At 42.6% G+C, this 14915-nt stretch overlaps 2 protein-coding genes and 1 long non-coding RNA gene across 4 annotated transcripts in view; 1 reads left to right on the top strand and 2 right to left on the bottom strand.

Annotated features, from left to right (window-relative positions):
- LOC106813961 (gamma-aminobutyric acid type B receptor subunit 2-like) overlaps positions 1–5580 on the bottom strand; it is a 38900-nt gene extending 33320 nt beyond the window's left edge. Inside the window, exon 1 of the mRNA XM_014818215.1 lies at positions 5392–5580. Coding sequence (XP_014673701.1) covers positions 5392–5580 — 189 coding nt within the window. The remainder of the gene's footprint in view (positions 1–5391) is intronic.
- Positions 5581–5780: 200 nt separating this feature from the next.
- Positions 5781–8221, top strand: LOC106813951 (52 kDa repressor of the inhibitor of the protein kinase-like). Its single transcript, XM_014818203.1, has 4 exons — positions 5781–5839; positions 6132–7005; positions 7312–7557; positions 8084–8221. The coding sequence occupies exons 1-4, from the start codon at positions 5781–5783 to the stop codon at positions 8219–8221; spliced, it is 1317 nt and encodes a 438-aa protein (XP_014673689.1).
- Positions 8222–8667: 446 nt separating this feature from the next.
- Positions 8668–9906, bottom strand: LOC106814103. 2 transcript variants are annotated; one of them, XR_001394556.1, is made up of 3 exons: positions 9873–9906; positions 8966–9040; positions 8668–8771 (listed from the first exon to the last, which is right to left on the bottom strand). It is a non-coding gene; the product is annotated as an uncharacterized LOC106814103 (long non-coding RNA). The 2 variants fall into 2 exon arrangements; XR_001394547.1 differs by lacking the exon at positions 9873–9906 and having other exon boundaries at positions 8966–9107.
- Between the last annotated feature and the right edge of the window lie 5009 nt (positions 9907–14915).

Genomic DNA, 14915 nt, shown 5'->3' with positions numbered 1-14915 from the left:
TCTGACTACGCCGTTTGTACCATCCTCGCCCGTCGTCGTCCACCTGCCGTTATTTTCGTACCTTATCTGGCGTTCTCCCACTCTCTTTCTCTCTTTCTCGCACTTCCCACGGTCTGTCTCTCTCTCTCCTCTCTCTCTCGCATCGCGTCCGCGCGCACGGGTTAATAATTGGTTGCTAATATACATGGGCATCATGGCTGCCCAGCAGCAGGCACAACAAGCATGCAGCTTTCAGCGTTTCAATAAAATGTAACAATGCTTAAATAAATACAAATCCTATTTACTACGAAAGTCACCGCGGCGCAAAAACTCCCTCGAGCCCAGCGTTGTTGGATATAGCATTTGGACCGTGCCCTGGCCGCCACCGTGAGTGCGGGGGAGGAGGGACGCTGGATGTCGCGCTCCGCCGGCTCTTCGTAAAAAACATGTGCATCATCATATATTTGTGTGTCAGTGTGGCGGCGTTGTACGGATTAGCTACTTGCAAAAGCTGGCCACGGCCACCGGCCAAGCACGCTGCTCGCGCAGACGTTCCGTCGCCAACGGGCCAGCGGCGGGCAAGAGTGTTGATAAAAAGCCGTCGCACGTACGGAGCCAGGCGCTTTTTCCAGATTAAAAACCAACTAGTGGAAATCTCTAGTGTAAACCAAACGATCAATCAACGGGTTAGCCAATCAACGTCGGCGGGTACTAGATGCTTACGATAACTTTACACACCACCGGAATCGCACGTCCACGAATTCGAGGTAGACTGGTACGGACCTGTAAACATCGGCCAAAGTATCTTTCGCTACACTAAACGCTGTATAGTAGTGCAGTCGTTGGAACTCTCCACCGCCCGGACAGCTAATCTGAATCGCCGATCCTTGTTGAAAAATACTTCGAAAATCCTTCGAAGGCTCTCGTCGCGCCATCTATGTCGCCACGGCCATATGCTACGAGAATAAATTCAGCGTGCGTGAAACCGGAAGAATGCAAACTCACTTTTCAGAGGAAAATCAAAACGCGCCGACCAGCAAAGAGCAATTACCAGCATTTGTCTTTATTCTCGACCTACGTGCATAGTCGACAAGGCTTGTGAATTGCGGCCAACAACTCCTCAATTGACCGCATTATACGGCTTTATCCTGTACCCAAAGGGCATCGCGCGAAATTTTTTAAATAGGGCCAGCGAATAAAGATGTATTGTCAGCCGACTGCCGGCGTTTCGCGCGCATTCGCAACGATATCCGGGGCTGCAGATCGTCCAGGACTTGCCGCTCTACAGTTATGTATGCATAGTCAGCTGAAAAGTAATATTACGGGGAGCGCTGAGCGATTTCGGCTCCCGTCAGCTTTCAAAGCGCTCTTGTTAAAACAACTTACGAGAGCGAATAAATTTTGGAAGCTTGTTTTTTTTTTACGAAAGAAAAATCGCCCCTCCCTGCGCCCCGGGAGCATTACGACCGGTTCGCTCAAGTAGACAGCTAGGGGGGCGATATCCAAGAACACTCAGAGGCTGCGATGAACCCCTCACGCTATGATTCGCCACCCCGCACGGAACCAAAAACTCCGCGCACTCGTCTGAAGAAATCAGATTGTGTTTTTCTATGCCGGCGCGCCTGGGAAAATATTCGGATATTTACTATATGTGGGCCGACCGAGCAAGGCGGGTTCTTGTGAAGTGTACCGGGCCCAACGAGCCTAGCTGACACCTGAACACGCACGTATATCAAAGTCTCGTTTTCCGAATTCCGTCACGGTAGAAAGTGACTGTTTATTCCAGCGTTAGAATTATAGGAAGGAAATGCTAAACTTGGTCATTATACCTTGACAGATTCTAGTGTGCACTTGTTGTGTAGTACCCTTTCGCGTTGGCTATGTCCACCTTCGGTCTTAGTGCTTTCTTCCCTTCTCCCCTGTGGACGCGACAGTCTCTGACTTTGAAGATCTTATGCACGTAGTTAGGGTCGCGCCCTCTATGGGGGCGTACCATTAAGATCCTGGGTTCACTCAAAAAATAAACCAAAGTAAAACTTTCCACCCAGGAAGCTTCCCCCGATGTACTCCTTCGAGATTGAAACATTATTTTGACCAACTCTAGTTATTACATACCTATCAAATTAATAAAGCGAACTATTTTCTCTTCCCTCCTAACTGCCTTGTCCATCGTCGCTCTTCAATGCTAGCCTTTTCCAATGTTATCCTTTATATACTATTTTGTTACGTCATCTGCTTAGTTAAATGAACGCTGACCACATATTTTTGTGCAGTCCCATCCAAACTTCTAAGTCTGCCGTGGACCTGCTGCTCACTAGATTTTTCAGCGAAATTCGAACCCTGCGTGCCGGCGTCTCGCACAAACCGCTTGCCCGATGGCGGGCCAAGCCAAAATTCTGCCCGGTTCTGCTCCTCTTGAAATTGCCTTTCCTGTATTCGGCGCTCCAACTCCTGTTTGCTTATTGTAGTCCTCATTCTTTTTTTACCTTGGACTATTGCCCCTGACTGTAACGAGATCCTTTTCGTGGCAATTATACTAAAAATCCTTCTTCAATTGCGTCAATTGTAGACAATCAGGCATGCAGTTCATACCTGCTAGCGACAACAGTGATTTATAGCAATCATGTAAAACCGGCGGCGTTCTTTTTTGCGTTCTTCCTGTCACCTTTATCTCTTAGGGACCATTAATTTTTTCTCCTTCTTGTGTCGCACTCCTATCCGTGCCCTAGATTTTTTCGCTTCAATAGTCATTCTTCTTTGACTTCCTCCTTTTGGGGTGTGGGGGGGGGGGGTGGTGGTGGTGGTGTGGGTGGGGGGGTTTGAAATCTCTCTTGTGTGAGCGGGAGGGCGGTGGGTGGATGCATGGTGGGTTAGGTACACGCGGAGGACCGGGTGGGGGCCCGTGAGACGGGCATTGATAGAGTTTGTGCTCACGTGGCTCATTCAAAATTTATGAAAAGTGTTTATAATCGAATATCATGTTCTCGATCTCTCGATATACTTAACTCTTCAGCCTCGGGCTCGGTTTCTCCCCTCCTGCTCTCGACCTTCTTTTTCTATCTCTTTTCCTCCTCTTATCTGCTGTTGCTGTGTCTTTCTCTTCCTCTTTTATGCACCTTTTTTCTTCTTCAGTTTCCTAGCCCTCACTTGTTTCGGTTGTGGTCTCTTCCCAAGGAACTCCTAAAACGCCACCCCTCCCATAGCTCCCGTAAACCAGCGCAAAATTACGGTGACTCTGTCCCGAGCTCTTGCTTTTCACTACAACATGTATTCTCGTATGTGTATATGTCTTCTGGCCGTATGTATAGAGGCCCCGGAAAAAGTATATAACTATCATTTTTTAGCGCTGGATGCACAGCTATTAGTTGATGCAAACAGCAGTGTCTCACTAACGCCTGGCATAAGGTACTAACAGTTCTTAGGCGAGAACCCTTAATCATTGGGAACACATCTACAGAAAAGTTCGTTTTTTAATACATGTGCTGAACAACATATAGCATTTTTCAAATGTATATAGTACTGACCAGGTGTTCTTTTGAAGGCCAACAGTCGTATTATAAGACAACTTCTTGTGAAGCTAATCGTTTCTGGCTTTTATATACCTTTTAGGAACCACGCAGAACCAGCCTAAAGCCAAACAAATAACACCGATTCGGTTAGCCAAAACCTTGCCTCTTGAAGACGGCGAAAGATGTTTCAAGGATGCAACCGCGGTCATGCAGGCCACAGCAGTAGTATTATCAAAACAGCCGCCATTCATTGTTATTCTTCCTCAAAGACGCCGTTCATGCACAAGCTAGACATAACGAGATTTGAATTAAAAAACAATGCGAATGAGACAATCAGTGCATGCAGTCATACTTTGTACACAACATGCATATAGCAACATGTAAACCCGGCCTTCGTGGTTTTGTCACCATTAGGAATAATTTGTGACCTCGTCGATTTCGCCAAAGCATAATCTTGACTTTTGTTTGGGAAACACCTTTACGATAATTAGACACAATTTCTGGCTTCTGAGACATTATTAGAGTCAGTGCATCAAAATTATGAAAATTTTAACGAAATCATGCTATGAAAAAGTAGCTCTGGCCAAGCTTAAAATAGCTCCCGTAAACAAAATTACGAGAGCTCTTTTTTTCATACAAAATCAAAAAAGAGCTCCCGTAATAAATATATATAATATATTTTTTAGGCTGATGCACAGTCATAGTTGAGCAAAAAAGTGTCTACTAACGCCTGGACTAATTGATAACATTTTGGGAGAACCCCTTAATCAGGGAACATCTACAGCAAAGTGGTTTTTTTAATACATGGTGAACAATATAATAGCATTTTTAATGTATATGTACTGACCATTGTTATTGAAGGCAACAGTAGTATTATAAGACAACTTCTTTGTGAAGCTAATGTTTCTTGTTTTAATACCTTTTAGGAACCATCAGAACCGCTAAAGCAACAAATAACACCCGATTCGTTAGCCAACCTTGCCTTAAAGACGGAAGATGTTTAAGATGACCGAGTCATGCAGGCCACAGCAGAGTATATCAAACAGCCCATCATTGTTATCTCTAAAGACGTCCATGCCAACAAAGTGTCAACTCATACATTTACATGTAATCTGGTATCCGACAAACAAGGACCTATCACCATTGGGCACATTGTAGACCGGCATTTTGTTGCAATTAAAAGAGGTAATAGTAATGTTATATAAATTCAAGCCATAATAAGAATGAGAAAGAAATACTGATTCCAATAAAGAAAGAAAAGGTGAATTGTATTAGAATAAATGCAAAATCAAACAAGTTGATACACGGTTCCTCATAGGGGAGATGCTCAAGTGATTATGTTATTGATAGTTCCCAACACGCACACAAAATGAGAGTGGATGTGTAATATTTAATTGCCCATGTCCACAAATCTATATTATTTGAATCGTGCTTTGAATGTAAGATTATCAGTTTTCTTCTTTTATTTTAATGTAGAGTCGCACAACTCAAAGCGTCAACGTTCAGAAAAACCGACTGGAGTGTACAAGCGAACTAGACTTCATGGTATTAAAGGGACTAAGCCCATCACAGCATTTTTCAAATCAAGTGAGTAAAGTACTTTACACTCATTGTTACACCTTGCAACATATATTTTAGCATATATTTCATTTTTTTATCCTAATAAAATGAGATACATGATATAATGTGGTAAATTGATTACACACTTTACACGTTAAATGTTAAAATGAAAAGGTTTTCATTTACAAAACTTGAGCATTATCAATTAATCATACCAAGTTTGTGGTCACTGGTCACTCTATCAAATACAGACACAAATTGTAATTGATTTCCTTTGTGATGTGCCAAGATCAATGCATCTTGGAAGAGAACAGTTCAGCATCATCAATCAAGGACGCCTCACACCAGACTGAAATGTCGCATCAGGCTGTGGAATCGGCAACTCGGGCTTCAGAGCCATCACGGCAGACTGCAGTGACTTTAGCCCAAGAAACACATCAGACTTTAGACCAAGAAACACATCAGACTTCAGCCCAAGAAACACATCAGACTTTAGACCAAGAAACACATCAGACTTTAGACCAAGAAACATCACCTCAGTTGTCAGATGATCATGCTGACACCTCCCAGTTCCCACAACCTCTGTACATAGACATTCGACAAGTTATCCCACAAGGCTGCACAGCAGCAACACTAGAAAGGAAGGTCAACGAGCTATCAGATGAACAGAAATACCACCTCCTGAAACACCACTTTCACCCACCTGGCAATTTTCAGTTTCCCACTACAAGGATGAATGATTGCAATAGACGCTTTAATTCCAAGTGGTTGGATGAATTCCAGTGGCTGAAGTATAGCAAAGAACATGATGTAGTTTATTGTATTGTTTGTGCTCTCTTCACCACCAAAGACAGGAGTTATTTTGGAGCATTGGTCAATGAGCCTTTCAAAAGATGGAATAAGATCTCAGAGAAACTCAAAGGAACCCAGTCTGGCAAAAATCAACTAAAGTAAACCAGAAGAAGTACACGAGGACTGGACACCATCTCCAGGAATACCACCTTGTCTGTGTCGGCAGAACAAGGGACTTAAATGGAAAAACCAGCTGACAATCCTGATAACTTAGATCATCGTTTTCGACAGAAAAAAACATAAACAAATAAAAGAAAATGGGGAAATTTTAAAGCACATTGGAGAAACTGTCCTGTACTGTGGACGGCAGAACATTCCTCTCCGAGGTGACTATGAAGCATCGGACACAAGTTTTACAAAGAACCCTGGCAATTTCATCGCTCGGTTGAAATTGCTGTCAAAACACAGCTCACTTCTGCAAAAGCACCTCCAGGCACCCGCAAAGAAAAATGCCACATACATTTCTCCTCAATCACAGAACGAATTGATAGATGTCATTGGCCACAAGATCATCAGAGAGACTATTCTTGAAGAGGTGAGGAAGACGAGATGGTTCTCTGTTATGTGTGACGAGGCAACGAGCCATAATGCAGAGTTGATGTCACTGTGTGTGAGATTTGTAGATACAAACTGCCAGATGCGTGAGGAGTTCATTGACTTTATAGGAACTTGCCGGACTACAGGGCGTGTGCTGGCATCTAAAATACTACAGAAACTTGAAGAGCTCAACCTTGATGTGACGAAGATAAGGGGACAAGGGTATGATGGTGCTGCTGCAATGAGTAGTGCGAGAGTTGGTGTACAGGGAATCATCAAGCAGCACTCCCCCAGAGCTATCTACACTCATTGCTTGAGTCATGCTCTCAACCTTGTGTATGCCCACTCAGCCAAACAGCAGGAAGTAAGGAATATGTTGGACAAGCTGAAGGAGTCTTCGGTATTCTTTAGTAAGAGCCCAAGAAGAGAAGGACCGCTGAAGGAAATTGTTGGAAAAAATGTGCCAGAGCACGCCACCAACAGGAAACCGTTGCTAGACATTTGTGCAACCAGATGGGCAGCGAGATATGATGCCTTCAGGCACTTTTATCAGTGCTATGTTTGGCAGGTTTGTTCTATCTTGCATTAATGCTTTCAACTTAACAATGACAATTTAATATGAAATTACCTTTCATTTGAAGCCCAAACTGACAATGGTTCACTGCCAAGTGCCCACGTGATAATAATAATAGATAGTCATTTATATAGCGCTTGACACATGAAATGTTGATTTAGAAAGAAATACATTTTTTTAACTCGTGAAATATGATCATTTCCACTGTATGTAATCATTAATAATTTACCATAAAACTTTACTTGCAACTTACTATCAAATATTTACTTTGTAAGAATTTCCAATATTTACTCTTAACAGGTTATGGCTCTTGAAGTCATTGTGTATGGATCGTACATCAATGAAACCGACAAATATGACGGTGACATAGTAAATGATGATTGGGATGGCCGCACTAAAACTGCAGCTGGTGCCCTGCTGGAAGCGATCACCAAATTCGGATTTATCGTCACGTTTCTCACTGTGTATGAAATGCTTTCACCAATGCAAGGCCTGACTGTCAAACTGCAAGGGAAGGCTGAAGACATGGTTTCAGCATACGATAGTGTGAGTCTATTATTTCCAATTTTTGTTTGTTTAGTTTTAAAACAAATTGTGGTTTCATTTTTCTTTCTCAATCATAATCGAACCATGTAGATCAGTTGTGTATCTCAAAGGTAACAGCAGTCTTTTGGAAAAATTGTAGGAATCAGCTATAATCTCATGAAATGTTGATAATGAAAAATTAATAATTTGTAAAAAAAATTGTCACCAATATCTATTATAGTTTTCAAGAATTTGATATATGTTATTATTTATAACATGCACACCTATGAAAGGATAAAGCTTGTAAACACACGTTTTATCATTTCTGTAAAGTAAGTCGCTATTATTCGAATAAATTATATTTTCAAGTCAATATTTACAGGATAGCTGAAATGTAGCATTGTCTTTATCATAATAAAAATGATCTCGCAATGTTAAAATTTTGACCTGCATTAGATTGATACTACCTTTAAGATCCATAACTTTATATTTACGAGCTGAGCAGCATGTTCCTTACTTAGATCATTTTTTGTGTTAATTTCTACAGGTCACAGATGTCAAGCTCCACTATGAGACACTGCGTGGTGATGTCGAAGCCGTGTTCCACCGCATATATGAACACTCTGTGAGAAGGCGTGAATCCTTGTATGCCGCGCAGACCAGGAGGGACATCACAATATCGTAACACGACCCTTGCACGGGATCCAGAGACTTACTACAGGGTGAATGTAGGCATCCCATTTTTTGACCACATTCAGTCTGACCTGGAGCAACAGTTCAGTGGTAAATAGCAGTAATAAACTCTGTGCATAGTCAAAAGTCTTGGTCTAAAATGCAAAAGTGTTCAGTTCGGATTAAAATTGTCATAATATGATGAGATTTTATTGTTCAAAAGTTTCTGCAAAATTATGAAGGTATCTGACCTTGTGCCAAAGCTGTTCGTGGTTAGTATTTCTGTCATATTCTTCCTTTGATTCTACTTTGGTTTACATTTTGCCAGTATGAAACAGTTTGGTGGGAAATTTAGCAGATTATTCTCCAGGTAAAGATGATGAATTTGAACTGATGTATAGGCAATTAGGCATGTGTGGGGCGTTATTCGTGCACGTACACCAAAACACAACACTCGGATGACGGTGACTTAAGAGTTTATTCAATTGACAACAAGCAAAATGTCACCAACGACCGTGTAACCACATCACACAAACGACGTAGTTACGACTGTGCAGGCGACCCTGCAACATATAAACAATGAAACACACCTTAAGTTTAAATGTAACATAGCATATGAGCAGTATATAGGCCAAATACATAAACTCAACATTATCCACCATTATAATCCAATATAACACATTATAACACAATATAACACATTATAACACAATATAACACAAGCATTGTCCCCTGCTGTGGGGACCTATCCGCTTACCCTTGCAGAACACTACTCCGGTAGGGCCACGTTCACTGCCCCGACATACACCGGCTCAGCATCACCTGCGTGTCACTGCAGAATAATAACAATAAACACGTGACACCTCATGCGAACACTTTACCGCAAACTCACAACACTAACTCAAATAACTTTCAAATAACTATGCTACTAACATACATAATAATGACTACTGAAAGAATCTCCCCCCTCTTTATGCAGTAAACACTCATGTAATAAATCTGTCAGGATGATTACATGAGCTAAACCAAACACTGTTCGCCGCATAAAGTGAATGCACCATAATAACTCACATCCACGGGAACATACTTATCAATAACACTATCAGATCCTTGAACACAGTTGCACACTTAACAATACAACTTACAGTCTACATGCCACAGCGCACATCCCCCTACTTATGTCACGGCCCCTAACGGGTTAACAGAACTCATACATGTGACATAAAGCACCATGCCATCCCACACTACATATCAACTCGCTCTTGACATTTACTAATATTTAACAACAGCCAGCTATATCTAAATAACAGCCATTCTTAACGATAATATTTAATAATAATATTACTCTGCAGCTGAACTTTGCTTACTCATATATATATAGTAACCAGGGAGGCAAGCTATTAATAGCAACTTCCACCCTCAACCGGACAAACAAAGACCCGATCAACTCACATCCTGTTAACCAGGGAAATCCCCTACATACACACACACACACACACACACAACGAAAACTAACTGCTGGAGAATATTTATATTGTCTCCACAATACACTGCTATTAACACTAGCCCTCGGTTACAATTCACAAAACAAATGCAATAGGATGTTCTTAAAAATCATCCATGATATAGCAAGTCAATAATTAAACATTTATTAGTAAACTTACTAAATCCACATCTGCACTCACACGAGTATCCAGATTCCCTCTGCGACAAAAATGGCACCCCTTCTTTCCCGCGCAAATCCAAAACAAAGGGTTTATCCTCAATCCCCCCATAGCTTTACTACACTAACACCAGGCGGCAGCACTATACAGAGTAAGTCATGTACAGAACAACACTACAGACTCCGAATAAATGGGCGTACCAAAACACACGCTCACACACCCCCCAGTTTAAATCGTTGACATCCTAGTCGACTGGCCACTCACACCCGCCATCCACGAGTTCTGGAGCACCTGACCCAGACTAGCTACTGCTTGCGCCAGGTCGCCAAACTGCCTCGGCACCCCAGCCGACTCAACTACGGCAGCCCTTTGGGTCCGCACAACCGACTTTGGGAGGTGATGGGGATTCCCATGAGTGCCCGCGTTTGGACGAGAGGTACGCCTGACCAGTGTCGAGTCCTCCCTGTCATGCAAGTCCGCCTCTCTCCCGTCACTCACGTCACCATCGGAAGGTTCGTCTCCCCCAGGCCCCTCCTCAGGGTCTTCCACCCCCTGACCATCTTCCCTGGTGGTGTCCCCCGTGGCACAAGTGTCGTCCGAGTCACTGCCTGACTCAGACTCGTCAGTGACCCCACACCTCCATTTTCCTCAGGAGCTTTATCAGCCTCCTGTTCCCCTTCCAACCCTTGGTCGTCCCTACCGGTGGTGTCCCCCGTGGCACTAGCGTTCTCCGAGCCACCGCCTGACTCAGACTCGTCAGTGCCCACGATACCCCTATCTTCCCCAGGTGCTTCGCCACCCTCCGGTCTCGCTTCTACACCTTTAAAAGCAAGGTCTCCCTTTTCCTGTGGGTGCTCTGCTTCTGCCCCCGGTATATCCATTCGGACCCACCTAAACCGTGGGCGTGTTTCTCCCTCCGGTGAATCGACAGGTTCCTCATCCGACCATGCGTCATTGTCAGGCGCCACTGCTACAGCACCGGGGACCTCGACCGTGCTCTTACCATCTAACAGGCCAACACGATTTACCACCTTGGTTGGCCCCACCCGGTCAGCAGCCTGCACCACGTACACATTCTGCTGTGGGTTTGGCTTCGCCACGACGACATATGGTGTTAAATCCCACATATCCTGGATCTTGTTCCGCCCCTGACATCGGTTTGACTCTAACCCTACTGGCAGGTCAGTGTCCCGCGACTTCTTGTTCATTTGGTGTTGACGCTGCAAAGCCTCATGCCCCAGCCTCACCCTCTGCCCTGTTTCCTGGCCTCCAGAGCTTTACCAAGCCTCCGCCTGTGCCCGGCCACCCAGTCGTCAACACCGTCCGTGTCATCACAGTTGTCCCCCTGATTGACTCCCAGGAGAGAATCAATGGGCAACCGTGGATCTTGCCCAAACATAAGAAAGTACGGGGAATAACCCGTCGAGGAGTGTATCGTTGCGTTGTACGAATACACCAACTCCAGCAGATGCTCCGGCCATCTCCTCTTCTTTTCCGGCATCAGCGTCCTCAGCCGGTCGTGCATCGTCCTGTTGAAGCGCTCGCACTGGCCATTCCCTTGAGGGTGGTATGGCGTAGTGCGGGACTTTTCGACACCGTAGACGGCACCCGAATTTACAATTCCCAAACAGGATTGCCATAGCAAATATTTCTAGCATTCTGATTGGTCAATCGCAGTTAGTATAGGAATTATTTCTAGCCTTCTGATTGGCTTTCCTCCATCACGTGTACTACTTACACATTCATCATGGAAGCCTCCATGAAATGTGCGTATGATTCGCAAGCTGTTCCAGTTGCTCAATTCCCTGAACTATATGTAAGTGTTTTGATTATGATCATGATTATGATTATGATTATAATGATGATGGTTATGATTATGACAACGGATAACAACCAGGTATAGCTGTCAAGTCTATTGCTAGTATTGCTATATAGTCTGCTATGCTGTCAAGTCTATTATTGCTAGTCTATACTCTATGCTATTGCTATAGTCTATACTATGCTATATATGCTATAGTCAAGTCACTTGCTATGCTAAGTCTATTGTTATGGCAAGCTATTGTCAGTGTCAGAGCGAGTGGGCCTAAAATGTCACATAGTTTATTTTGGATTCTGAGTGTAGAATACTGGACTTAGGCTTATTGTATAGGCCATAGCCGTTCTCAGCTCGTCAACAGCGCCACACTGTGTTGAAACCTCACACTGTTATACTTGGTGGCAGATTAATCTCCGGTTTCAACCTTGATCTATCCTTGATCCAGGTAAAAATGCACTGAAATCCTGCACCGAGGTTCAACTAATTGAACTGTTTCAACTAAAATTCATTAAAATTTCAACTCAAAAAAGTTTTGTTTAACTATTTAATATTTTATCAACAATTAAATTATTTTTTGCGAGTTGAATTCTTTAAAATTTCAAAATAGCAAATTTTGTGAGTTGAAATCTGTAAAAGATAACATGCATGAAATAGCGGAAATACGTGAATGTGTTTCATCAGATTCTCATCATCATCTTCATCATTCTGCCCGAAAGTGCGAGGTTTCAACACAGTGTGGCGCTGACATGAGTCGATCTGCTGAGAGTGAGATAGGCATGTCAAGTATTAGAAAAATTTAATACTGACAATCAAAGGTGAAAATGAGGTGAAAAATCTGAAGTCGGAGGCATTTTCTGAGAGTAGGTCGGTGACCAAAAACAAGCAATTTTTTACTTGGCCTAAGAAATCTCTCAACCTACCCCTTATGACTAGGCCAGTTTAAGTTAGCCTTTTGACTAAAATCTGTCTGACTGAGATTGTGACTTCAGTGGTACGCCCCTGAAAAGAATTTGACGATCAGCCTGCTTGACATCATCACAGGCCTACAATGTATAATTTATTTTGATAATTTGATTAAAATAGACATTTCCTTGAGTTTTATTTTCGTTACTTTTATTTTTATTTTATTTTAGAGAGCCCTTCTGCCTGATTACGAATATCATGTGTGCAACTTTAAAGCACTGGAAAATGGAAATGGATTTCATGCAGAATTTCGGGTCAATATTGGAGATGCCGATGGAGCCCAAAAATGGTTGAAGGAGTACACAGAAACAAGCAAGGTTACATTCCGAGTACTGGCCACAAAGCCTGTTAATGTTCCGAAGACTAATCTCTGGAAGACGTTCTATCGATGCCAACATAATACACTGCCTCAGACATCAACAGCTAACTTGAAAAGGGTGTGCAAGAACACACAGTGTACTGCACAAATGGACCTAACAGTAAAGAAGTTGCCAGGGAGGCGTTGTAGGTAAGTTGCGTACAGTACAAAAGTTCATCCTGAAGGAGTGCCAAAGGAGATAACAATAATAACATAGACATACATCTAATTAAAAATGTAGTATACCGCATTGAACTATTTATGTGCGGTAACACATTTTTCGCCAGAGTTTTGGAGAGGTATATTAATTAACTATTCTATTAATAATATTATAATTTTATTAATTTTATTATATTAATAAACTTATTCCTAAAAAACGACGTGTTTGGAAAATTTGGCAGTCAAGATTAATTCTATGCTTCTTTTTCAGGGCTAAAACAGTAGACCCTCATCTTCCTACTTTTCCAATGGTTGTGCGACTCCATCACGTTCATATTCATGTGATTGAGAGCGCTGATACCCTGAAATTCAGAGATGTTTCGGAAGCAACAGTGACAAAATTCAAAGACCTGTTTTCCAGAGGCCACTCCCCATCCACTGCCTTGAATACCCACAAGCTTGATATGCAGTTGGAGTATGGATCTGACTACGTTTATGAGGCTGCTGATAGGTCAAGGTGTCCTGACTTAAGGTTCTGCTATACGTAAGTTTATTTTTAGATGGTTTTCTTTTGCACATGTTCATGCATACTAACATGTGTACAATGTACTCACAGTCACAGGGTTCATACTGGTTTCGGAAATTGTAGGAAATGGCAGTCCTTTCCAGGACCTAAGTCTTTAAAACATGACAGTCTTCTCAGTATGATCACAGGCATGACTAGTGATAGTGTCGTATACAGGTGGCTACTTGACCTTGTTCCGACTCTTTTTTTGGCAGCGGTGAGCATTATTCATTTGGAAATTAGGTTTTGGTGCTTTCGAATAGTGGGAAATTCTGCCACCCCAAACTGTACGAACCGTGTTGTGCAATTTACACGAGTTACAGTTACAGTACTCCATGTCATAGTGATCTGTTAGTGAGTTGTTTGGCAAGATTCTGAGATTTATGGCTGAGTGATAACGTATGTAGTAGCTAGTATCACTGATCTAACGAACTTGGGAATTTTTATTGAAATTTTTTTGATACAAATCATTTGTTATCACACACACACACACAAATAAAATAAAAATGAAAGCTGTGGGAACTGGAGCCCAGTACATGTGCTGTGATGAATTGGAGTGAACAATGAGTGAGTGTGGACTTTGTTGAAAATTTTGGGAATGCTGTTGTGAATGATCAGTATTGTTCTTATATTCCATTCCAGCTTGTACGAAAAGATTTTCAAGAAAAGCTATGGAGCTTCATCTGGTGAAAAGATGATCATGGACTTAGAGGGTGCCATCAAGTCATACAATGCGGAGCAGGGCGAGGAGTGTGCCAAATTAGAACAGATAGACAATAAGCTTGTAATCGCAATTTGCACACCATTGATGAAACGAATTCATCAAAAGCATGAATACAGTGGCGAACTAGTGTTTATTGACGCTTCGGGGGGTATGGACAGGTATGATTGCCGCATTTTTATGCTTTTGACGCATAGTTCAGCTGGAAGATTGCCTTTGGGGTGTCTGATTACGACGTCAGAAACACGGGAGTACATCACTGCTGCACTAAAACTGTTTCTAGGCATTGCTCCTAAAAGATGCATTTTATGGGCGTGGAACATTGGGCCCTCTAGTGTTCATATCTGACGACAGTAATGCAGAAAGGAGTAGTCTTCGTGATGTCTTCCCGCAAGCAACATTGATATTGTGTGTGTTCCATCTTCTCCAGGCCATTTGGAGATTCTTGTGGGAGGCGAAAA

The sequence above is a fragment of the Priapulus caudatus genome, unplaced genomic scaffold (genome assembly GCF_000485595.1).
Source record: "Priapulus caudatus unplaced genomic scaffold, Priapulus_caudatus-5.0.1 Scaffold25, whole genome shotgun sequence".
Classification (NCBI taxonomy): Eukaryota; Metazoa; Priapulida; class Priapulimorpha; order Priapulimorphida; family Priapulidae; genus Priapulus; species Priapulus caudatus.
Note: the sequence above shows the minus strand (reverse complement) of the source record. Positions and strands in the feature narration are given on the sequence as shown.